This window comes from Solea senegalensis, linkage group LG14, assembly GCF_019176455.1.
Source record: "Solea senegalensis isolate Sse05_10M linkage group LG14, IFAPA_SoseM_1, whole genome shotgun sequence".
Classification (NCBI taxonomy): Eukaryota; Metazoa; Chordata; class Actinopteri; order Pleuronectiformes; family Soleidae; genus Solea; species Solea senegalensis.
The window spans coordinates 25,579,381-25,606,529 of NC_058034.1; the positions used below are offsets into that span (position 1 = coordinate 25,579,381).

A 27,149-nucleotide genomic window follows, 5' to 3' on the forward strand; every position below is an offset into this window, starting at 1 on the left:
AGCACAACAACCTGCGAGCAAAATGACAGATGTCAAAAGGAAACAAGGCATTTGTGTCTCGTTGCTGCTTGATTTCCTCCCTGGGGATGAGTGACTGGTTGTTAGCCCCGACAGTTAAACAGCCCCAGTGATGTTTATTTTCCTCAGTAAAGAAGACATCTGTGGAATTTAGAAACTACCACACACACGCACACACGCTCTGGTACAAACCTCAAATCACACCCTTGAATCTGCAAGTGCTACAGTGAGACCAGTAAAGGTGGCACTCCGGAGTTTAGACCACAGGCTGCAACACATAACAGACGAAGAGGGGAAGACAGCAGGGGTGGCTTTTCAATGCACAGAGATGACACCGAGTGCCGTGAACTACAGATGGGCTGTTTGATTCGTGTGCTAAGGCGGGGTCGAGTTTAGTGCATCCCAGAAGATTTGAACACGATTATTCCAAGAAACTGTTGAGGTTGAGTGGCTCCAAAACACTGCGACGACGAGGGCCAGGCAGTTAATAACACTTCCTAACGCTCAGCTGTGTGAAGGAGCAGGTGTCAGACTGTAGCTGAGGATGCCAAACGTCTCACACTCATACAATAACACGTCTTCCTTGCCTTCCAGCAGCTTTACACTCTCCTGAGTTTTGTTTAAGGCAAAACAGTCGCATATTTACAACCACGTTGCTTTGTTTACTGCACTGTCACTGGGAAAAGATTTCATTAATCATGATGGAAATCATTATCACCACATCTTAAAGGGGAATGGTGTGCAGGACTTTGTGTTAGGCCCAAGTAGCTGAGTAGTGACGTGCTGTATGTACTGTATCTATGTCACCTCTATGTCAATCTTAAATATGTGGTTGCATGGCCTTTTCAAAATAAAAAATGTGAGTTATGGAGGTCTACTTAAAAATCCATCCACCTCCCACTCTAACCACGAGGAAATCTGGGTAGATTAGGCAGCAGTCTTTTAACCCTTTGACTCCCTCACCCTCCTTCCACTCCTCTCAGTAGACAGCCCATGGGTCAAAGACTAGGGTACCTCTGAGCAAAGCACCCAATCCCCATTGATTGGATTAATTGGACACTCAGGCACCGGGGCCCACACACAGTGTTCTATTTCATCCTGACTGACCGACTGAGGCAGAGCTTTACTCACTAGATATTCCGTCTGGCCCATGCGTAGGTCGAGTAACTTATAGCAACAAACATCACGAATAACAACGGTGGACCGGTGACAAAGCTCATCTTCCGGTGTCACCTGAGGATCAGTTCCTTTTCATCTCCTCTTGTCGCGGGGAGCCTCGTTACCAATTGGTCGGAGACGCCGCGGATTCTCCCCCTCCAAGATGCTGCAACAGGCTGAACTCTTCCCGTCGTAAGTTACTCTATTAACTGTCTAACTGTCCTTATTGACGCTTACTGACCTGCCGAGGACTGTGGGTAAGTGACCACCTTTGTTAAACTCTTAATTGGTGTGCGTGAGAAGAAGAGATTCAAGCAAAGCCAGATAAAAACATCAGTGCTGATTTTATCTATTCACACTGTGTTTGTGGACTTTAAAACCAGTGGATCCTGTACATTCCCCCAATGTGAGACTAATAAAGGATTATCTTATATTACCCTTCTTGTTGTGGGATTTAAATATCAGTCAACTGTATGTGACACGCTGTCCTTATGCAACCCCACTTCAAAAATCTTGAACAAAGCAAATAAGTCAAATCAAAGCTCAGGAAGGAGAAATGCCAATGCAGAGCATTAGAACTGTATCTGATAAATGATATGTATGTTGTCTATGCAAAGTCTTTTGTGGCACTGACGTGCACGTTACTCAGAATCTGTGGAGGATGTGTGACACTTTGCTGCTTTGGCGTGAAATGATGATTATACTTTTACTATGATTGAACTTTGTGATTAATTTATCAGGAAGCTGCTGCTGCTGCTGCTGCTGCTTCTCGGTAAAGAGCAGATATGATTTATTTTAAACTGTTGCCCACAAATCTAAAACACACTCATGCTTCATTAGAGGGTTTACATGACAAATTTAGACCACTTTAGATTGGTAGAGTAAACATGGTAACGACTTGTTGACGCTACAACATCTCTGAGCATGTTGTCAAACCTCAAAATAAACCATGCATGTCACCTTTGGTAGAGTCTCTGCTTCAAGATGAGAAACCACTTCCTCTCAGCATAGAGACTGTGGGACTGTGGCGTTAGCGGTGCTCATAAACCTTTGTACACAGCTTGGCTTTACATGCAGTGTCTTTCACCATCGTAGTCTTAAAATTCATTTATATTAGTCCTAACATTTCTGGTAATAATTACTTCTGATTGGTTACTAGGAGTAAAAAAAATGTACAGAACTTTTTTCAGGTTATACAGGTTATAGATATAAAAGCTACTTAATCTTGCAAACACTTCACTTTTTTTTTCTCAGAACACAAAAGCAGAGTAGACCCTAAAATTAGCAGCTCTATGTTCTGAATCAAAAATCAATTTTAACCAAATCGTGACCCAAGGAATGGAAATGTAATCTTGAGACTGTGACAGATTCTCACTTCTGACAGTTAATCACACTCCAACTGACTTGAAATCCAACAACCTTTAATATTCAAGCTTTGCCTGTAACCTTTAGCTGCAGAAAAGTTGCTAGCTTTAAGCTTAAAGTTTTAAATTTCTGTCTTAAGACTGTAATCAGGTATGACATACAGACTGTGGATCATAGGCAACATTATCATTTCTTGTGGACACAAAACCCGTGAAAAAACTAAACATAACAATAACCGAGACCTGAAACATAAGCGCAGTCTTTCACAGTGATATGTGAAGCATAGGAAATAAGACGGGCGTAGCAGAGAGAGAGGACTCCTCCAAAATGTTGCTTCTACCTCTCACCTGATTCATAAGTCACTTCTAACATGGCTGAATATTTGCCTGAGAAGTTAATGGCGCCTCAGTGGTAGAGCAAGTCATCTTTCAACTCAAAAGTTATGGGTTTGATTTCCAGCTCCACTAGTCTACATGCTGATGTGTCCTTGGGCAAGACACCTGATAATGTGCAGTAGAAAAATGTGCTGCACATGGATGTGCTGTATGAAAGCTTTAAGACTAGAAAAGTGCTATATAAAAATAAATCATTTATCATTTCATTATCAATGGCTGCAATCACTAGTTTCAGGTCTTTCAAACAGAACATTAACAACAACTTTGTAAAGTATATGTTCCCATTTAGAGGAAAATAGACAATAAAGTACAACACATGTGAGTGGACACTAGATTTCTGTTTGCAGACGGTCAACATGGTGAAGGCCAAAGTGGATCTGGAGGCTTAAAAACAAGAGCTGAGATTCTCATGGGCGACGACATGACCGAATGCCACTTGATTGAAAAGAACTCCAATCAAGGATCATGTCTTATACTGCAAACTAAGTCCTGCCCTTTATAAATAAACAACCTGCCAAGGATTTCCACACTGATGTCTGCAGTTCTCCCCTCATTTAGCTGTCAAGCTAAATTTGAAGTTTCCGAGTTTTAAAAACTTGTGTGCAGATCAAATCGCAAAGGTGGAGTCTTTACTGCAGTCTCTTTATTAAAAACTAACAATGAACTCGATGACCAATCCACTCGACAGAGTCATTTACACAGAGGTGTGTGAGGGCAGGAGCAAAAAAACCTCAGACCTCACTGTTAGATTGTGTTTCAGTGTGGAGGTTCTCTGTAGGCGTCATGCTTATTTATAAATAGTCTGGGGCTTCAGCTCAGATGATGGATTAACACCTGACACTCAGGAGAGTATTTACATTCACACCTCAAAAAGCTTCCGCTTTCCATCGCCTGAAAACCAAAGTAGACAAAAGTTCAAGAAAGTGACGTCAAGACTTAATCATAAGCATTCATAAGTACTCGGTAGTCACTATTTTATGACACGAGTACTTAATAATTACTACAATATCATTACATAAGTACTCAGTAGTCGATACTATTATGACACGAGTACTCAGTGGTACTGAGGTAATAGTATAAGTGTCAGTATCCCAAATAATGGATAGTGACGGACATTTGATCATAACACTTTTCAAATGCACGTTAATCACATGAAGAAGGTAGTAAAATAACCAGAGAAGTCAGAGATTGTTCACCACTGAGCAGAGGTGGTGATGACTCAATCATCTTTCCTCTAATGAAAACAAAGTCCTGGAAAGTTCATTAGTATTAATTCTTTACAAGCAACAAAATAAAAAGTCTCTTTATCCGTTTGATTAACAGACAATATTTATAGACCTAAAGTGAATCAGAATTGTCGATTTGATCTGTTATCACCTGCTACTACTGTTGAAGGTTGGTGCTCCTGTATTTGTTATGGTCATCTTTTGTTGTGTGACGTTACATTTGTTTGGGGTAAACACCGGTTCCTTCACTCCTGCTCGTTGAGATTTGCCCCTATATGCAGTTTATTTTCTGTCAATAGTTCCTATCGCGACTAAAAAAAAGTCTTCATTTAATATCTATCCACAAACACAAACAGACAAAAATGTATTTCTACTTATGGAATAGATAAAAATCTACTTAACAAGAATATGACAAGAGCCTGTTGTCAAAAACACTTTTTTTTAAATCCGTACAAAAACAAAGCATCGGCCACCTCCAGTGCAGCTTTTGTACCTAAAACGGTTTCGAATGAACACGATCTGATTGCGTCAGAAATAAAAATACTCCGCTAATCACAATCTCACAGACTGTGTGGGTGTAGATTGACTGGATTTGAATAACAGAGGTGTCTCCATGGCGATGAGAGCAAACAATACATCCACATCTTTTGTGTTAAGATCTCAGACTAGATCTCAGACTAGATATGAAAATTAAGAGAAAATGAACAGACTGATGACTTCTTGAAACTCACAGTCCTGTTCAAGAAGAGAAGGAAATTCTGAGTGATGTGATGTTCAGAGTGTGCGGGGACTTTACCTCAATCTCAAGCTCTGAGATCTGTTGTTGGAGTTCAGCCATAGCAGCAATGTTGTCAGCTTCCCTCAGCCTCACAGCCATCACCTCCTCTTTACTCTGCAACATGAACAAAGTAAAAGGTAAACCACAAAAAAAAAAAACTTTCAAGAAAAGCAATACATGCTGTATTGTAATATATTTACAATTTTAATAACAATTGTATTAAGTTAGAATTTCTCTTTAAATCCCTAGGAACAATGTAGGGCTGGGCGAAAAGAGTTTTTAAGAAATATTCATATATTTTCATACGACAATATCATTATACAGATATTGTTTATGCTGTGTTAAAATCATTATACTACTACACTCTCTCTGTGGGGCCACACGGTGGAGTAGTGGTTTAGCACTCTTGCCTTGCAGCGAGAAGACCCGGGTTCGAGCCCCTTTCTGCATGGAGTTAGCATGTTCTCCCCGTGTGTGCGTGGGTTCTCTCCGGGTTCTCCGGCTTCCTCCCACAATCCAAAAACATGCCATGTGGGGATTAGGTGAATTGGACACTCTAAATTGACCATAGGAGTGACTCTATCTGTGTGTGTGTGTGGCCCTGCGATGGACTGGTGAACTGTCCAGGGTGTACCCCGCCTATCGCCCAATGTGGCTGAGATTGGCACAGCGGAGGATGACTGACCCCTGACCCCTGACCCCTGACCCTTGACTGTCGTGCATGTAGCGACCACATGGCGACAGATACAGCTGAGGAGCTGCTTAGTTAAACAAAACACACAATGAAAAAAACACAACGTCATGATGAGTGTTTATTGTTCCTCTCCACAAAGACCTGGATGTCAAGGTGGGTCTTACTTTTCTGATGTTTCTAAGGTGATAAAATGCTAGTTTATTTTCCATTTTAGGACGTGTGTGTGTGTGTGCATGTGTCGCTCAGGGTGTTTCCTGAACGGTGAGAAATGCTTACACACACAGACACTATCATCATAGCACGTCCCTTCATAGTCGTGGCTGATGAGGCTACACACGGACGGGTCAAAACTTTCTACGTCTATACAGCTGCATGTGATTCAGAGAGAAGACCAAACTACTCTTGAGGTTGTAGACTGACAGATGACAGACATCAGAGATGCACACCAGCATCACACTTATGTACCAACCTTGCATTCAATCTCAGCCTGTCGCCTCTTGAGCTCTTTCAGCTGCACATTCAGATCTCGATTTTGCGTCGTCAATGTTTTCACACGCTCTTCATGAGCGCGACTCTCCTGCTCCGCCCGCCGCAGCTGGTTGCTGTGAATCTGGTTCTGTGAGCAGAGATGTCACTTTAGTGTCACTGATTTACAACTGTTTTTACTAGCACATGTCAGGTTTTTCAGTTTTCAGATACAGCATATTGCAACTGAGTTATAGGGCAGGTGAAGGCTGCCACCTAAAGGCCGATCTGTGACAGTGCAGGTAAAGAATTCACTCCTTGTCAGCGTTTTTTATTATTATTATTAGATAACTCTGCTGCTTTCCATATATAGGTAATAATATGGAAAAATATTTTCTTTCCACAATTTAAAAGTATTATGTGTAAAGTAAAACATTTCAGTTTGAAGCAAGGACTTTCTTTTTTTCTTTAATTGTGTCTACCCCCCCACCCCCACCTGGTCTAGTTACCCCACATCACACAATCAGAAAATGAAGAAAGAATAAAAATAATAATAACTACAGGGCAAGGATCACATCAAATCTGTGTGACACCGCGAGGCATCCAGTTAACCACACACTAGAGTATGACCCAGTAACATTGATAAACAAAATATTTATTTTTCTTATAAATATTTTCTCCAAATGCCTATTTGATGTCATAGCAGCAGAAACAAAGGGTGTTTTAATTTGTGGGGGAGATCTAAAAGTTATTAGAAACCACAAATTAGATACAACCAGCCTCAAAACGAACAAAATGCATTTGACAAGAGAAAACTGGAAACCCTGGAGAAAGACTTCACACATTACTCAGCAGCACATCACAAGGTCCACTCAAGGATAGATGTCTTTCTCATTAATGGAGAGGACAACCATTGAAAATGGCATACAGTATGGAGATCTTGGGATACTGAACAATGATCGCAGACGGTAAAAACAGACATAAAAAGATAAATAGAGGAAACTGAAAAGGGCACAGTAGATCGAATATTTATCGATGAAACTACACATGCAAAAAGGGTTCAACTGGAGGCTTATGCAATACTTAATGAGAAGTTAAGGGAATTGGAACAGAAATACCAAAACACACACAGCCCAACGATATGTCAGCAAATTAAGGAAACATAAATAAATAAATGAATAAATGAATAAATGACAAAATTGAGAAACAGGGCTAATGGTGTAGGACCAAGGGCCACTAAAATACTGGCAAAACAACAAGAAATTAATAATATAAATAAAATCAGAGATCCACATACAGATATGGTAATATCTGCTCCAGAGGGTATTGAAAAAAACCCTTCCAAATAAGGACATCCCTACTTCCAAAGATATTAAAAAGACTTATGTTGTGTTTCTGACGCGCCTCGGCACGGCACGGTTATTTTGCGTTTCCACTGACATAGTACCTACACTGAAAATAACAAAACAAAAACGACAAGTCACTAGTCAGTCGTGTGTGTGTGTGTGTCGCTTGTAAAACAAAGTCACGGCAGTTTCATGCAGCCATGCAGTGATGACTCCACCCACGTTGAGTAGGTACTATTTTGTATTTTGTGAAAAACCAACCTAAACCTTGCCGTGCCGAGGCGATTCGAGGGCCGTGGATCATGTCATAACCTACCTTGATATAACCTATAACTGACTCAGGATATAAAATAAATATCACAAATACACAGATATTAACGTTCAACTATAGTCTACCAAAAGATATCCAAGAATGACTTAATTTTAATTGGACACTTCGGAAAATTGAGTACTTGGAGGTCACAATCACATACAGAAAAAAGGATTAAAACTATATAAAGTCAATAATACCAATATAAATTAATATATACAAAAAAAATAACTGAAAGACAGTCTACATTAAAACTAGATTGCAGCTCAAGAACTGAAATCGTCAGAATGAATATTCTACCCAGGCTTTTATACCTATTCCAATCCCTGCCAGTAGAGGTCCCCCAACCCCAATTTATGAGCTGGAACAGAATAATATTTATTTAATAATGTTTGTTTGGGGTGGCAACAAAGCCCAGATTAAAATTGGAAACTCTCCAGCTGCCAAAAGAAAGAGGAGTGATGGGACTTTCAAAGCTGAAGGAATACCTTCATGCATCCCATGCATTGAGATATATTGTAAGCAGATTACACTAAAGTGGAAAGAAATGGAAAAAGAAAAGACACTCATTTATTGAGTGGATAGCACGATAGCAATGTGGAATCAGTGGAATCACAGCATGGTGTCTTCAGGTGAAAGATGGACAGCTGGAGAGTTTCCAAAATATGAGAGAAAAACATGATTTAGATAATCATGAATTCTTAGAGCACACTTATTTGAAAGAGATCAAGATGGACCCCTCCAGAGTGAAGCGTGTGATCCAAATCATAGTCAAAGCATACAAACTAAATTCAGAATTATATCCAGGCTATATAAAAAAAAAGTGATTCAAATAAATACATAAAAGAAAAATGGGAATCAGAATCTAACATAAAAATGACTGAAGAAGATTGGCTAAATGTGGAGAATACATCACTCATCCACTAATTCTCGACTGAAAATACTTGTGTATAAGAACCTTATGTCCTGTACAGTGCTGTAACTTATATGAAGAAAATGTACAATTAAAGGACAGATATTTGGCTTCAAATATTATTAACAGCTGATAAAAGAATGGCTATTGGATAGAGATGGGGATCCCCTACTCAGGATCAATGGACACAGATTACAGAGGAAATCTACATAATGGAATAGATAAAGCACCGCTTATGACTACAGGGAGCTCAGTTCAAAGAAAAATTGACAAAACATTATTCAAGACAAGAACAGTGACGAAGACCACAGGAAAGATAGTTGATAATTGAAAATAGGAACATGGACAGATGGCTGAGAATGGAACTGTTTGTTTTTGTATTCATTCTTCTGTGTTGGTTTTACACCTACAGCATATAAATGAAAAACTTTCAATAAAAACTTAAGTGACAAAGAAATGAATAGATGAAACCAGACTATTTTGACCCTGCATTTATGAAACCCTTGACCTTCTTCCAGGACTGCGCTTACATGCTACATGTTTAAATGAAGGAAACTAAACAAAAATCTGACCTGTGTTTCCAGCTCCAGGCTCCTCTGCCGTGTTTCTCGGAGCTCTGCCTGAGCCTCGGCCTCACGCAGCCTCACGCTCATCAGCTCGTCTTGTAGCTCACTCAAAGTATTCTTCTTTGGTGTATCCTTCCAGCGGCCAGCAGTGCGTGCCAAGTGACGCTGAGGACAGACATCTAGATTCAGTCCGGCTTTCTCTCACATACTAAATACATTTCACAGATATGAGCAGTTTGTGGAGACATGTTGGTGCTCACCTGCCAGTGGTCCTCCAGGTCTCTGACCTGCTGTCTCAGCTCCTTCAGACCAGTCACTGCCTCCGCTTCCCGCAGCTTCACTCCGATCAGCTCCTCTTGTAGTCGTGCAACGTTGGTGTCATCTGGTAGAGATGTGTTCCTCTATCGAAAGAATATATGAGAGGTATGTGTTTGAAAATTAATAATACGCTGTTTAAAAGCATTACCTAAAAAGACACCCCACACATCACAAATGTACACAGTAAAGCAGCCCGGCAGTGTTGAAGTAACAGTAGAAGAGTCAAACTAACACCTTCTCTGATTTCTCTCATTCTCAGATGGAACTGGTGTTGATAAGCATCAAATGATGTGCATTTTTAAGTTATTATATGGTATTTCTGGCCCTTTTGTAGTGAGTATACAGTGAATACCTGCATATCACTGAGATTAGACCACTGGAGTAATGTATATACATTTCAGCCTAAGAAAACTCACCTTTTCCATATCCAGGATCTTGTCTTGCATTTCTTTGAGTGCACACTGGGATTCTGCCTCCTTCAGTCGGGCCTGCACCAGCTCCCGCTCCAGCTGCAGGACAGACTCCTCAGAATACCGAGGGGCTCCTTTCTATAACCAGCAGGACAGGAGAGTGAGCAGAAACATCACACAGACACCTGTGTTTGCACAAAGTAGGGATAGTTTAAAAGGGATAGTTCAGTTTCTCCTAAAGTGAGGCTGTATGTGGTAGTGACGTCAGTGCAGTTGGCTGCCAGTGGAGAAACAAGGAAAAACTGATCAAATAAAGTTTGCACCAGTTTAACACACTTTCCATTAGGCAGCTTTTTTTCTGCATAGAAATTGAAGTTTGTTCCACTTTGTAAACCACTCACTCGCTGTACCTTTGTTCAGATTCACCTCAGTGACACAAACTCACCAAACCAGGCAGCTGCTGTGTCTCTGCGTGTTGAAAAACCCAAACATTTCATCTGTAGTTTGCTACTCTTACACAGAGTTTTCGATCAGAAAATTCTAACAGCGAGAACATGTTCTTAAGATCATATATTAATATTCATAAGATGAGCCTTTAGATCAGTGACTCAAACTGCAGTCACTGCTGCCCATGTGTCAGTACCTCATACAACCACACTGTTCAAAACCTGAACTATAATACTACTTGAGCAAAATGGTCAAAAGTCTAAAAATGGCCCTAGTTTAACAAATTGTAATAAGTGTAATCTTTAATAACATGTAACTACATAATCTACATGCTATATTTCCTTCTGGTAGAAACACACATTACATCTGAACATCTCATTCCACTTTCACATCAAGAATTCATGTTTGCCTCTTTGTAAAACATGACAGCAAATTATGTGATAATGCCTGCATATTACAATCTGACATGGTCAGGAAATGTGTTATGTAAAAATCTACCAGCACCTGTGAGAGAACTGCTTACAAATTCATTCACTCATGACTGCGCACGGTGGCTGAAGTGTCCAGTGCTCTATGTCCTTAAAAGTAACTCATGCATACCAAAACAGATCCAAAGCCACCTCTGCTTGGATTATGTCGCTGGGCAATTATGTGCCACGAGGGCCGAGGGGAACACACTCCCACACCACCATGACTGCCAAACCCGGAACAAACCACCCGATGCTGAAAGCTCTTTTCCGCCATGCGTCGATGAAAGAGATCACTGTGAATGGCTGCTTAGCTCCAGCCAATCAGATGACAAGAAGAGACAAGGGAATTCTATATTCTTCCATACTTTCCTTATTTTCATCTTGAAGTCTGTGAGCTACCACAGGTCCATCTGAATGATGTAAATGCTAAATATGTGGAATAGTTCTTCCAGTCTCCCTTTTTAATGACAAATACAGACCAGGGACACGCGGTGGAGCACTTGACGATCACCCCCTCGCAGAATGAATGCTGCTGTTCTCAGGGTCCTCAGCTTTCCTCCCACAGTCCAAATACATGCATACATAAATTGGACTCTCTAAATTGACCATAAGTGTGAACGATGTCCAGGTTGTACCCCGCATTTCACCCCATGGTCAGCTGGGATCGGCTCCAGCCGCGCCTCACGTGGAGGATAAAAGCAGCAGACTGAATGGATACAGACTACGACCATCACCTACTGTTTAAGGGCACATGTGTAAAATATGTGCATCATGTTTTACACAAACAGTTCCTGCAATCCCAGTTCAAAACTCATTCCTTGGTTGAGGGTGAAAGTGTGTCTATTCCAGGCAGCAACAACATACTGCAAAAACATTACATGTGTGTTTGAGACTGAGAGTAAGCACTAGCTAACACTGGCTGAAGCTCTGTCACCAGCATTAGAGCTGAAACAATTAATCGACGACTACTTTGACAATCGATTCATCAGTTCAAAACTTTTTTCATGAGTAAAACAAGATTTAAGCTTCTTAAATGTGAGTATTTGCTTCATTTCTTTGCTCTGGATAACAAAGAAATCTTTAAAAGTTAATGATTTTGGTTTGTGGACAAAACAAGACATTTGAGAACATCATCATTTCCACGTTTGACGAACACCAATCAACATTTTTTAAGGTTTTCTGATAATTTGTGGAAACGATTAATCGAGAAAAATAATCGGCGGTTGAATCGATTATGAAAATAATCAGCATATCTCTCTTCAACTTCCTCTCCGCTTTTAGTCATCAATATGTTTTTAAACCCTCAGTGTGTGCAAGTATCTCTGCTGGCATCCCATGTGTTGAAGTGCTAATCCTGCCGCACACCTATTATTGGGTGTGAGGCGATGAATGGTGCAATAGACCACACCATTACATCAAATCAAAATGAAAACAACCCACAAATGACAATTCAAATGGTGAATAGTCTGGCTGAAATGACCTCAGGGACATTTTATAACATAATACAACACATTTCATGCATGTAGACCCAGAATACAGTTTTCTCACGCAGGTGCAGAACATAATGTGCCTGACCATTGGGGCGGGGTGTCCCGAGTCTAAAAGGGTTCAGCTCTGCACATCGTCACAGTTGCTATCACAGACCAGGTAAAAAAAAAACACCAAAAAACTGGCACTAATCCTCCACTGCAGCAACCTGCCACCTGGGGACACCAAGGCCCTCCTTACCGCTTGTGGCTGTTGCTGAAGCTGCCTGATGGTTTTCCTGGCCTGCTCCAGCTGAGCACTGGCTTCGTCGCTCTGCTGTTTGACTGTGGCCAGCTCCCGCTTGACCAGGTAGTTCTCCTCTGCCTCCTGAGCTCGCGTCACTTGTCCCTTTGGACATAACCAACCAACGGCGGCAGAGGGTGGGGGGGGTGGGGGTCGTTGAGCAAGACAGGAAGTGAAAGGAGAGGGAGGAATAAGCGGGCAGATCAGAAAAGAAGACAAAAAAGACGAGGGATTGGGTTTTTTTGCAGGACATGCTTGAGTTTTGTTTTTAAATCTTGTGATGCTGTCATTTACATTTTAATATCTAAGCTTTTTTGAATCTTTCTTTTTCATGCACATATTACCTCCACCAAGGATGTTATGTTTATTTTATTGTTTTATTTGCTTTTCAATCAACTGTATTTTTTTTACTTTTACCCAGATTTGTTTTTATTGTTTTTTTCTTTTTTCCATATGTCTCATCTCTTATTGTTCAGCCCAAAATTATGTCAATGAAGTGAAAAATGGACGGGTGGACTATGAGTCTAAGAAGATCATGTTCATTTTGGGAGCAGATCTGATAAACTAATGAATCCAGGAATGTCTCGCGTTACTTTGCTCATCATAGCGACACACAGCGTAGCCTTGGCAGAGGTAAGCACTCTCCCTTCTAGTGTAAGATCATTAGAAGTTTTTATAGTCTTGATTAGTTCTTAAAGCTGGGGTAGACAAGAGAGGCCGAGACCTCTGTCCCATGGTGGGAGACTTTGAGTAGCAGCCTGTTCTACTAAGCAGCTGCATGTACAATACGTGTCACTTCAGTGGTTCAGAGGTCACTGACATGTCCACTAGTACCGGTAACAACTATCAAAGCTGCAAAGCAACCCAAACTAATACCAATACCAATCAATACCAATACCCTACATGTTTCTTATCCATGGATACAAATTTTGAGTGCAACCATTGAGACAGGTGCTATTAGCCACAAATGTGGCAGTTTGTATGGACGCAGCCATCCTGGAATCCAGTGATGGCGCTGGTGAGGTTGCGCCAAAATTTTGAGTTGGACATTCCGACTACAAATGGAACGCATCGATATAGTCCGGTGTGTACGACTTATCTTACAACAAACACACGAGTCCTTAGCTCATCCCTTTCCCAAGTGTGGTGGGGAAGTACGGTGGCCTTTGCATACCATAAAGCATGTTCTTGTTTGTTTGTTTGTTTGCATAATGAGCTTCTGCTTCAAAATCCAGAACATACTGTGCGCTCTGACTGGTTTGTCCATTCAGGCTGCTGCAGAAACCACAAATGATGTCTATGTTAAAGAAATTACATACGTGTAGGTTGTATATTTAATTTGTTCATAAACTTCTCAAAACGTTACACAATGAACCTTTGTGGAGTGTTGGAAAATGAAGGTGACGTGTAAATATTGGTGCAGACTTTCACAGAGGGTGACATTGCCTCAGGTCTTCTGTCGCGTGTTGTGGTGTGAGAAGCTCAGGACAGAGGTACTCCATCTCTAAAAAATGATATTCAACTGTTTGTCTAGTGATCCCATCTACCCCAGTTTTAAATAACAATAATGACTGTGTTAGATTCTGTATTATTACCATGTTTTCACTTATCATGCACAGTTAAGAGAGATTAAAGAAGGTGCAACAGAAGTAAAACAGGAAAAGATAAGATGTGGGAAATACCTGGATCAATCTATCTGCCAAGGAAGCGCTTTCCTACAAAACAGAAACATCAACAAGAGACAGCAGACACACACAATCCAGAGGACAGTTAAAAGCACACACAAGAACAACGGATTGTTTTTCGAGAAGAAAAAAGCAATGTTCATTTTCCCTCTTGAAATATTTGTTTACACAGGCTACAGCGTGTTGTTTGCATTCAGGGGTGGAAAAGGAACATTGCATGCAGGTGTAGTGAAAAAAAAAGGTGCAAATGAGCTGTGACAAAGTGAAGAAAATGATCAGTGCTGACAGGATTCAGACAGGAAACAGCGCAGGACAGTTCTAGTTTAAGATGAGAGTGAAATGTAAAAGGCAAGACATGTTGGGCTTTTGAACAGTTTGAGGTAGTGAGGACTTAAACGGTTCAGGGAGTTTAGTGACAGAGTGGCACCAGAGAGTAATGGCCATGAGCTGGTTTTCTTAAATGACGGACTTGGGGAGACGCCGAGCAGCAGCCAGAAAACCCTCGCTCTCCACAGCAAACCTCATGCATGGCGCCTTCAGCTGACAGCAGCAGTCGTGCCCATTCACAACGACGCACAATGTGCAGAACGATACACATGCAGCAGGGCTGGGCGATATCGTTCCATAACGATATCACAACATAAATAAATGTCAAGGTAAGGCTGGGCAATATAGCTTATAAATAATATCTGGACATTTTTAGGCTACAGTATATCCTGATACATCTTGTCTATCAGGATATATACTGGGAATAAAGCTGTACATGTTTTTTCAGGACTCATGAAAAGTGGATGGATGGACGGATAGATGGATAGATGGATAGATAGATAGATAGATAGATAGATAGATAGATAGGTTATCTATTTCATTTATGTCACAATATAGAGTAGATATAATATGGCTATATTGCCCAGCCCTAGGATGCAGTGTTTAGTATCGTTTCCATTTTCCTATTCCACACAGACTTTTGTTAGGAGTCGCTGCTGCAGTTAGTGTTGAATTCTAAGATGTTACTACATGAAGTTATTTCGGGCCACAGATGTGGGAAATCATCACAACGCTGTGACAACTCGAAGCTCAAAACAAGAAGTTTTTTTTTTCCTGATCCGCTTCATTCCAGAGTGGTCAACAATGGCTGAACAACTTTCAACTGACACAGCCCAGTTAGTGAAAGACAGGACTGAATGTGCATTCACAGCTGGATGGGTTAATGTAGTGACGCCATGAACAGGGGAGCAGAATGAGATCAGTTTGTCTGTGGCAAACACTCACTTTCTCGAGCGTGTCGATCCTCTGCTTCAGGAGTCTGTTCTCTGTCCGCAGCCTCTGCACGTAGAGCAATCACACAAAAAAAAGTAAACCAAAAGCACACATCATAACTGGCACTTCACACATATTCAAATATCTTCCCCCACCTTTATCTCCACCTGCTCCTCCATCTCTTTAGTTTTGAATGTAGTGTAATCTTTCTCTAATCTAAAGAAAGAAAAGTTAAAAATCATTAGCAATAATATCAGTGCCGTAAGAATTAGAATAAAAACAGGGATGAACATCTGACTTTAAAGTTTTGAAATGCCTGCAAATATTAAAGATATTCGTAAAGCTACAACGATAAACTTCAAGACTACATTATCATCAAATACAAATTATAATATTTTCTGGTTTCTTTGCTCCATACAACAAATAAATCATTAAGACTACATAATTTTGGACAAAACGAAAACATTGAAAAACACTGGTCAACATTTTCTGACATTTTCTGGACTCCATTAATTGAGAACATAATCGACAGATTCGTCACTTATTAAAACAACTGTTAGTTGCAGCCCCTGACAAACATTGTATAGGTCTGAGGCTGTTTGTAACAATAAGATACAAACAGAAACAAACATGCTCAAATCCTAGTTTGATATCCATAAAAAACTATTAATAATCCTTAACACTATAGATGAGCCATCGGAAGGTCAAGTAACGTACATTTCCAAGGCTGTGTGTAAAAAAAAAAAAATATAAATGCATGCACAAAAAGAAATGATCTGAAATAAGAATATGACAGTGGCTCTTACTTTTTCATCTTCTTGGCATTGTATTTGACCTGATAAGCACCCAGGATAACCTTATCTGGGCCACTGTCCAGCTGGTGTGGGATGACTCTCTGAAAGTGCTGGAGTGAAGTGAGAAAACATAGACGTAGAAGATAAGTTTTTCACACAAGTATCAATTAACTGGGTGTGGTGAGGGTTCCTTTAATGAGGGTGCTGTACATTTTGTTAAAAATGAGCACTGCTTGTAAGAATGATGAGTAGCGTCTGAGGTTACAGTGACAGTGATATTTATAAAAATACCTGTAACATTCCCTCCATGTCGAGCTGGATGAGTTCAGTCTGGTTCATCTGGAGAATGGCCAATCCCACACGGAAAACTATCTCCAAACCCTGAGGAGACAGGTTAACATAGAGGAGTCACTGCTATGAAATAGATTCTCTATAAGTTCAGGGAAAACTTGGTCTCAGTGGAGAGATGCCACAATTCACAGTAACTATTAGTATGGTGTTTGTTTTCTCCTGCAGGTGGTGCTAATGTTCAGGACAACTGCATTTAATCACTTCTGCCCAGGAGGTGACGTTTTCACCAGCATCTTTAAAATGTAATATTTGTGCATTTTGCTGCATGTTTCAATATTTCACCAGGGAATTAAACATGGATCCATACGTATAAAAAAAAATACAGACAGATTTTACAGTGCACAACTGTGGTACAGAATCAAACGCAAACACAGATCTGACTGACCCAAACTTGTTTTAATATTAATAGAGAATATGCTGATTTAGAAGCATATCCAAACTAACTTGATGCTGCTTTAATTAAACGATCGTTTAATGTTTAAACAGACTGATAAGAACACAAAGGTCATATTTCAGAGCACTGACCTCACACATGAAGATATCGAAGATCCTTGTGGCGACAGGGAGAGGGAAGGATGTGAGGAAGATGGTGAGGAACCAAGAGGAGGCGTACATGGAGGTGTGAAAGCTCTGAGCCTGGAAATGTATATGGAGCTCTGGCAGTTGCTCCTGCAAGGGGGAAAAAAATAAAAAACATACATCCACAAAAACATTTTTCATTAAAAAACAAAACGATAAAACAAATGTTTTAAGAAGAACTCTGTGTCAGTGCTTCCACAGATCAATTGTCCACATATGCTCGGCATACGTTTGTTGAAACAGACTTTCTTCATTACATGTTTGTCTAGTTTAAATTCATTTATTAGAAAATCCTAAATATTAGTGTGGATGGAAAATACAAGTGTAGAAGATGCAAAAATATGCATTTTTAAAATGTTTTTTTTTTCATTTATCTCTTGCCTTTTTGTTTTAAACATTTTCAGTTAGTTATGGATTGTCTTTTTTTATTGATTTATTATGATTCTGTCTGTGTGTTGTTTTTAAATGTGTTGTTTTCCTTTACAGGACCTTGAACGTGCCTCTGTGTATGAAAAGTGCTCTATAAATAAAACTGCTCCGCCTTGCTTCTTGTGGATGTAGCAACAGATTCACAGTATCAAAATCCTTCCTATCAACCTCAGACTACAGAGTGTGAGGTGTCTACCTGGATCATGCTCTCAAACTGGTACATGCAGAGTCCCAGCTCAGCCATGCTGGGCTTGAAGAGCTCTCGTAATCTGTAGTCTTGCATCAACTTCACAAACACACAGAAAGCCTCCTCCTCTGGCATCTAGGAAAATAAACAACAATTGGGATACATCAAAACTGAAACTCTTATGTTGAACATCTTAAAACCTTTGCAGGAAGCTGAGGAATGAGTCTTGTTTGTGTATGTGGTGAAGGTGGATTATTACCTGCATTAGTAGCAGCCCGACGATGAATGCACTTCCTTGACAATAGCCGACTTCACGGTCTACCAGAGAATAAGCCTGAGAAGGAATGACGACACAGGTAAACACAGGTAACAAAAGTCCAGTATAGAACAGTTTTTACCCTGAAAATGGTGAGAATGTTTTTTTTAAAAGTGGGATTGTCTGAAGTACTTGTATATCATGTCTAACCTACAACTGTGCTCTCTGCGCATTCTGTGAAAAAACGTCAGCCAACGGGAACACCAGGAAAAACAAACCAGCGTTGTCTTTAGCGTGCACCGTCTTAAGCATATGTTTGATGCTTTTCCTTGTCGTTTTTCCAGCAGAAAAATTTATTTTGTGTTGTTTCTCACTTCCATGCACCAAATTGCATAGATAAAATCAGCAGTTTTATCCAAACCTTTATCCTTATTCAACTTAGCAACACAAATATACTGGTTGAAGCAGCAGTAGACCAATAGCTCCAGTGTCCTTTGAGGTAAAATGACAGATTTGCTCTATGGACTTTGGTGTTACTCCTCATAAGCAACAGAAACTTCAGTTTCCAATTGGAAAAATCAGTAAGATATCAAGATAAAATGTCAGATATATTAGGATGGTATGCCTTTGTTTTATGACTAAAATCTGTTTTTTTTTTTGTGGTGTCCCCACTGGCAGCTATGAGCTCATACTCATATCTGTGGCTGCTTCTCAGCACAAGGAGTGTGCAGAGTCAACTGCATGCAAGACATTACATAGAAGTAACTCAGTACCTAAGCAACTGTCCATTTAATGCATAACACCTCTGTGTGCATGTGTTGTTATCAGTTTATCTGACACAGTCTTGTTCCTCAGACACAAACGGAGACTCACCTTCATGACATTGAAGAGAACTTCCTGGCCCAGGCTGTCCTTCTCCTTGAAGAAGTCGTGTTCGGGATAAGTGCGGGCGATGTCTCTGCGAATCAGCTTCTCACAGGGGGAGGTCATCTTCAGGAGTTCCGAGTACTGATCTTTGATGGGCATATTCTGGGCGTTACACAGCAGCTGCCACACTATTGCCCGAAAGTGGTGAGGAATCCCTTTTCTGACCAGATCCTAGATGGAAAAAGAAAGTATACTTGATGAAATTGATACTAAACTGCATTGTAAACACATTAATGATGAATATATATGGATATTCGAGGGCTGTCATTGTTCATTTTGGAATGTGATCCTTCAGTGTAAACATACAACACTTCAACTATTCAACATGCACCAGTCGTATGACTATGGTAGTAGGACAATTATCCTTAAGAATTGTGGACTAAAAGGGACTTAAAAAACATTCCTGCCAGTTCTGCATCCTCATATTTTGAAGTATATCGTCACTGTAATGTAGAAGTAAATATAATAAACTGACTTACATTAAAAATGTGCACATATTAATATGAATAATTGCACTGGGACTGATATTAGAGAGGAACACTGACACATGGCCGATAACCAGTGCACAGTACATGTACGAAATACAGCAATTATGTCACAAATACACATAATTGGCTTTTAACTAAGAGCAACATTGTATATTGCAAAAAACTGGACTTTGATATATGCATTCTGGGCTGCTGCACAAAAATGGTAGTACATTATGGTGGGCTATAGTGACCCCTTCCCATGTAATATAAAAGACTAATGTTATTGCAACACAAGACATTATTAAAAATGTAATGTATAAGACTGGACCATTCATTCATTTTGTCTAAAAAAAAATTTTATGCAAAAGCACATCTTTCCCACATTTTAAACAACTTTGTAAACATAGTACACATCGAATAAAGTATAAGAGAAAAACTGCCACACGTATTTTATTTCTTTGCAGATAATGAGCGTTGAGAGCTGTGATTGTGCCCAGCGAGCATTTTGTCAGTAAGGAACTTGGTACCATGATTTGTTCCCATGTATCACTTCTGATACAACTTGATTAGGCAATTTCCTGTGCTGACAGGGAACACTGGTCTTTCCTGCTGCGATGAGAGAGTGTGTGTGTGTGTGTGTGTGTGCATGTCTGTGCGTGTGTAAACATGCATCTGGTCAGTCCAGAGAGCATCTGGAGCAGATGTCCACCCACACAGGCTTCAGCAGGAGATCCCCGCTCTCCTCTCTGTGATCAGAAAATACAGACCAGACGTTGTACTGGAACAATGCATTGTTATATTTCTCCACTATCTGAAGACAAAAGCTGCTTTCTGAGGGAAAAAAATCACTTGTTTAATTCCCACTCATACTTTTTGGCCATAATATGCTCTTGATAACATGAATACTCCAGCATTTAAACATATATGGGTATCAAATAAACTCTGTCCACTCCTCTTGAACAACACATCAGAGGTTTTGCTGACAAGCAAACAAAACCTAAGGTTCCTCCCTCACACAACAGAAACTGTGAACCTTTGTATTTCTTCCTCAGCAGTTATGACTCACATTGCTGCATCATCTGGTCATTACTACTTCTGTTAAATTACACAACAACACCAAGACATGTTCATAGGTCCTTTGCAACAACTTCCCCATTTAAACCGGCAATAAATAGAAGACAGAAACCCTGCCCTTGCAGAGGAGGCGCGCCTTTACCACCCATTGGCACATAACAGGTTTGTGCTACCACAAATTAGTGGTGGGACAAAATATGACTTGTACAAATGGATTATCAACACCACAGCTGCAAATGTAGATTATTTTCCACTACCAATGCATTTGTGTATTACTTTCTTGATTCATGGATTATTTCGTTTGGTTCGCGCAGAGATTCCAAAACTTCAAAATGACACAAATCTCAAATAAATACTGGCAAAAAAGTCAGCATATATACGCAGGGGTGTGAAACTCAATAACAAAGCCGGCAAAAATTAAAAACTGTGCCCAAGTCGAGGGCCAGTCTAAGTCAAATAATATAACACGATTAAATATATACAGTTTATACAGTTTCACTTACAAGCATTAATACAACAAACACATCAATGCTCCTGCCAAACCTACATGACAATATATAATATAAACATAATACTATGTTTCTGTCAGAAGGCAATACTCCTCTGCTATAATAAGAGCTAGTAAGAGCTGTAAGCTGTAAAGTGGAGCAGCTAACGAGGCGCATTCAAGAACCCACGTAAATATCATCACTTCTGCAAACATACAAGAAGTCCACTAACCAAATACTTGCTGCTGCTGCCACCTTGTGGTAATATATGCACTACATATTTGGTAGTCATTGGAGAAGAAAGACATTTTTGAATCAAAGCAAACATTTTTAATTTAAGAACAATATAAGATAATCACAAATACTTACTTTAACTGACCGAATAACCAAATATTCATGCCCATGCTTACTGCCATTTTTATTTTTAATTTTGTATTCTTATGATACAAAGTGATCGCAAAATCACTGTATAGCGATCATTATTATGGGCCATGTATAGCATTCCCACCCCTGAAATCCATGTCCACACATATTTTTGTATGTAAATGGTTTAAAAAAAACAATGGCAAGGCCATCTGGTGGTGGCTCTGAGCATGAAGTTTGAGTGTCAGTGTGAAGAAATAACAAAATAAATAAATAAATATAAAAGGGGTCATAATCAAGTTTCTTGCAATTGCCCCAAACCTGGGAAAAAACCCCCAAAAGAACTAACATCTAACTCCACAGGTAGATTAACATCACACTACCACTGACAGTTATCAGAAGACTTAAGAAAGTAATGGCAAAAACACACTACAGTATCACTAAAATTACTTGTAAAGCAATTAAACATAATAACAGATAGGACCATTGTAGCATTTAGGCCAGAGCTTGACACCAATGCCTGTGAGATACACATGTGAGTGTCACATGAATGACACTGTGGCCTAGACTTTATACAGTATTGTAAAGACACAGAATCATAGGAGCTGCTGCTTTTGTCTTTGTGACTTGGAAGACTAAAGACTGTAATTCCTATCACATGGACGATGATCAAAAACACAGATAAAATGTTTGGTTAAAAAGTCCATTTATAAAGTTACAGCTCTGCTTCTTTAATTGTTCTCTCCAAGAGTAAGTTAAAATATGTCTCAGTGCACAGTCATACCAGGATACTCCGGGAGACTTGGTTTGAATGGGCGGGGAATGGCGAAAGATTTCACACCGTCATTTGGTTTGGTTCACTTTCACACTGCACTTTTGCAAGCAGACCAAACCACCTGGACAACGTCGCACAGTTAAAACAGGCAATACCACTCTAAATGAGCAGTGCAAATCCATCCCCTTCAGCCGGCTTGTTCACCACAAAAAAAAACAACGGAACAACACAAAATCTATGCAGTCCTGGGGTTTCTATTTTTACGTTGGTGTTCAGACCTAATGGCACTGTTTCAGCTCAGCACGGCACAGCTCGACTACACGGTTTGTTATGGTTTTCCTCAATGTGGGCGGAGTCATCATAGCACAGCTGCATGAAACTGCCGTGAGTTTGTTTTATGCACAACGCACACACAAACTAGTGACTACTGACGTAAAGCAGTTGTTTTCAGTGTATTGCATCATCAGACTCAGTTCATTAAATAGATTTGTTTACGGAATCGTTCAGACTACAAAGTCACTGAACTGAAATACGGCTGATGTGGCTCAGCAGCGCTGTCGCTAAATACACCAGTCTCCTCCGGTCCACACCAGAGTTTGGATGAGCTTTCACACCTGCCCAAACGAAGTGGACCATCTGAGGAAATGAACTCTGTGTGAAAACACCCTCAGTGAGCTTTTATTGCAGGTCTGGACAAGACTTGGCCGTCACTTGACAGGTAGTCATTATCAGGGGTCTCACCTTCAGTTGCTTCTCCTTCTTCTTGCGCACTTCCTCCCACTCGTTGACGATACGGCCCCAGAGAATCCATGAGTCCTCCTCCAGGTGGGAGAGGTTGGAGGAGGCAGAGGAGCTGGACACAAGGGAGGAGCCACTGTTCCGTCTGGAGCCATTCATCGAGCGCAGAGACTTGCTGTCTGTCTCCAACAACCTGTGGTGAAGGAAAGCAGATGAAATTATTCAACTGTATTAAATGTATGTGGAAGTCTTGCTTTTTGTGTATTATGTTGGTTGTTTCGGAATTTTACCAAACACCTGTGGCTCAATATTGGCTAGATCCTTGCGACTCATAAAACATACTAATTTAGGGGTGACAATACCATATATATTGTGATTTATCAGGATACTCTATGTAAAGCAATATAGTACAAACAGTCTTTTTTTTAACCATTTCTTGAGGCTCTAATAGATACCCAACCACTTATCCAGATAGATTGGATAGGGTTTGGACAAAGACTTTGAAGTTGTAACCAGGTTTAAGAAAGAGATAATGCAGAGCCGGCCTCTCCTTTTAAATTCAGTAGTGGGTGGACATTGTAATATGAATATAAGGAAAACAATCATTTTGAACCCTTTTTTGTAGTATAACATAAATGAACTGTGTGCGCTCTGATATGTGTGAGTGTCGCTGTGCTGTTTGTCATGAGGCAAACAGCTGCACTTGCATGTCTCAGATAGATCAGCTGGCAGTAGCTGCTTTGAACCCGGTCAAAGTTTACTTCAGACAGAAGAAAACAGAATGCCAGTCATGTTCAGGCTAGACTTAGTTAGGATTTAGTCAGACTCAGTCAGGTTCAAACTAGGGATGGGCAACTAATTATTTGTTGCTTAAAGATTATATATCAATGGACACAATGTTTGAGGAAAACAGCTCTTATTTAATTTAAAAATTCAAGGACTACAGGGACTACATCGTAGACCGAGTTTCAGTGTCTGGTTTCATTGTTCCATTTGACAAAGAAATCATTAAAACAACACCAATAAACACTTTTGGACCAAACAAATACTTCATCGTAAAATACTAATCGATTATAAAAACAATCATTTTAATTGCTTTAATATGAACACAGATGATATGTTGCACACCCCTAGTTCAAATATAGAAATGTAGTCTGATGCATGCTCAAATTCTCAAGAGGAAGATTTTGATTTCTGAAGCTCTGTATGTTTAATATCTTTTTTATAAAACTTTTCAATGCGAAGCCATTTTAATAAATGGAATTCTCCATTGCTTTATGGCTTTAACACTTAAGTCCAAGGACTTTCCAGAGATTGGAGAGTCTTTGGCTGATATCAATATCACAGCCTTGAACTTCAACCAATATTGAAGCAGTCTTTTACCTCCTTTAAATAAGTCAGCAATAACCAACCATTTCAAAAACATAATGTCCCAGCTGCGTGGAAAAGATGTGCAACACTAACATGCATCCTGGTCATGTGACATTTTCTTCATACAAGAAGCTGCCTGTGTTTAGTATAGCACTAATATTCAGTAGTTTTTTCTGACCTTAGCTAGATTATTAGTATAGATTAGAATTTGATCCAGAATTTGAGCATGGATATACATTTAGCCACAAACATAACATTCAAAATAATCATTCTTGATAAAAAGAAAAAGAAGATGATATTAACGTGATTTATTTCATTTAAAAAATCACTTGTAATGAGTTGGCAGTTCTGCTGGCTTCTCAAGTGGCCATGAAAAAAAACCTATGCTGTGGAGATGTGTGAAATATTTCCTGTCTAATTACATTTACTGCATGGGTTGTTTTCATCCACAGACAACATCTTTAGTGATTTAATGGGAATTAAAAGCTCAATTTTCCGAGCACAAACTGTTCCAAGCACAGCAGGTTAATCTTGCAGACAGAATCTAATCTTGACAGAATAACCTGATCAAGGATCAGTGGTGGAAGAAATAAAGCAGCAGTGTCTTCCAAGCTGTGCAGCACAGAGTGGCAGAAACACAAAGGCTCAGACACCTGATCTCGGAAAAATGACCGGGGCCTCCACAGTGGAACCACTAACGTCACTGAGCTCGCTCCAAGAATGGCTAGGGTTACAGCCAAATTTGGGTTGTGTGGGAGGGAGTGAAATAGAGAGAAAATGGCTGTAGAGAGCAGCCTGCAAGAGAGCGTCTGCACTTATATTCAACTCTGACATGGAGATAAAACACTACTTAAAAGGGGAATTGTCTTTAAATTTGTATTTCGCAGCGACCGACTGATGTTTTTGAGGCATTAAGTTAACCTGTCGCGTGCAATCCCTCTACTGTGCTGCACATGAACCTGAACTTAAAGCTCTGTAAATAAATCACTCCTAGTCAACGACAAGTGTGAATCTAAAGGATAACAACATGCAAAATACAGAGGAAAATTGGCATTATTGGCAGAATATTCAGGGATCCAGACTGTGACCAAAATTTGAGACAGTGCGAGTAAATTTGACATCTACTCATCGCATATCTAAATTTGCCATTTCTTCTAATATAAACTGTGGCTGAGCTACACTGTGAATAATCAGTCCGCTGAATGACAACTGCAGCACACACAGAAGAGGAAGAAGCGCAAACAATACAGAATGAGCTAACGTTGACACAACGGAGAGAAGGCAGCACCTATTGCAAAAATGGAGCAGGACAAAACAAACAGCAATGAGGGAAGAGGAGACAGCCTGATAGTATCATGGATGGCTAGCAGTATGGCTAGTGCTAGCATTACTTCATTGCTGTGCATTCATTAAACCTCTGCGCCATCAGCATCACCATCAACGACTGTTTTCTGCAGCCAAAAATATAGCATCAAGGTGTAGGACAAGACTAAGTTCAGAGCAAGTGGATGTTTACTTTCCTTTATTTTAACCACATAGAAATCTAAACTATCTATTGGGAACTATCAACAGTTTACGTTAAGACAAAGACTGAGAGCTGCTTTACTGAGGAGTTTTGTGTTTGTTTATTTATTCAAGTGTTTATGTTATCTTACGTTAAGCATGAGGAACTCATTCTGAAAGTTACCTAGTGTTAAATGCCATTTATTATTTTTAAATTGTTTTGCCAAAATATGTTGGGCAATCAAACAACTAAAATGTTTTTGTAAAATAGAATCCCGTTGGTTGTTCGTTTTAAGAGACACATTTTAATTTGACACTGCATTTATTAAAGTAAATATCCATAATACAGTGAAAATGAGAGGAAATGTGAATATTTGCAAATCAATTTATGGCCCTAAATGTTCTGCTTGTGCTCCTAAAATTTAAAAATGATCCTCAAAAAAAAAAAAAAAGTTAGTCTAGAGCCCTGACTATATTGGACTTTTTACCAATATATCATCTGTGCTTTGGCCGATAAACAATACTAATACTATATATTAGTATATATATATATATATATATATATATATATATATATATATATATATATATATATATATATATAGATAATACAATACATAATACTATATATTAGTATATACATATATATATATATATATATATATATATATATATATATATATATATATATATATATATATATATATATATATATATATATATATATATATATATATATATATATATATATATATATATATATATATATATATATATATATATATATATATATATATATATATATATATATATATATATATATATATATACACATATACATACACACACATAAAAAATCCTGTGGATATGAATTTTCTTCATTGTACAAAATAAATATACATAAAAAATAATAGCTGGAGAGGAGAAAAAGTCAAGCAGGTAGCAGCCTATTCAGCCTATTGTTTTAGTCATAAGTCATAATAGAGGGCTCTTGGTGTGTTTGCTGTTATCCAATGACAGATTAGCCAATATGTGTCAATACCCTAGAAGCGATAAAAAGGACATTTTCTGAGCTACAACTAAGACTTTAAGTGCTCATCCTAGCATTACAGTACAGTAATATGATAGTAACTCATGTGGCAATACATAATATTATAATATATCTATAACACAGCTAATGGTGTACTGAAGCTTGAACTGGTAAAATAAATGAATATATACTGTATCACAATTCAAATCACAATCTCAAA

General features: G+C 39.3%; 1 protein-coding gene across 3 annotated transcripts in view; it reads right to left on the bottom strand.

Moving 5' to 3' along the window:
• The window catches only part of evi5b (ecotropic viral integration site 5b), a 42,203-nt gene that overhangs the window by 5,260 nt on the left and 9,794 nt on the right, over positions 1–27,149 (bottom strand). For 2 of the 3 annotated variants that reach the window (XM_044044735.1, XM_044044734.1), the window contains exons 3-18: positions 23,029–23,218; positions 19,064–19,288; positions 18,194–18,268; positions 17,944–18,069; positions 17,265–17,408; positions 16,680–16,769; positions 16,401–16,498; positions 15,750–15,810; positions 15,607–15,660; positions 14,332–14,364; positions 12,608–12,754; positions 9,969–10,100; positions 9,495–9,635; positions 9,241–9,399; positions 6,104–6,250; positions 4,959–5,054 (exon numbers count right to left, since the gene is read on the bottom strand). In XM_044044735.1, coding sequence (XP_043900670.1) covers positions 4,959–5,054; positions 6,104–6,250; positions 9,241–9,399; positions 9,495–9,635; positions 9,969–10,100; positions 12,608–12,754; positions 14,332–14,364; positions 15,607–15,660; positions 15,750–15,810; positions 16,401–16,498; positions 16,680–16,769; positions 17,265–17,408; positions 17,944–18,069; positions 18,194–18,268; positions 19,064–19,288; positions 23,029–23,218 — 1,918 coding nt within the window. The remainder of the gene's footprint in view (positions 1–4,958; positions 5,055–6,103; positions 6,251–9,240; positions 9,400–9,494; positions 9,636–9,968; positions 10,101–12,607; positions 12,755–14,331; positions 14,365–15,606; positions 15,661–15,749; positions 15,811–16,400; positions 16,499–16,679; positions 16,770–17,264; positions 17,409–17,943; positions 18,070–18,193; positions 18,269–19,063; positions 19,289–23,028; positions 23,219–27,149) is intronic. The other variant, XM_044044736.1, reaches the window with a different exon arrangement.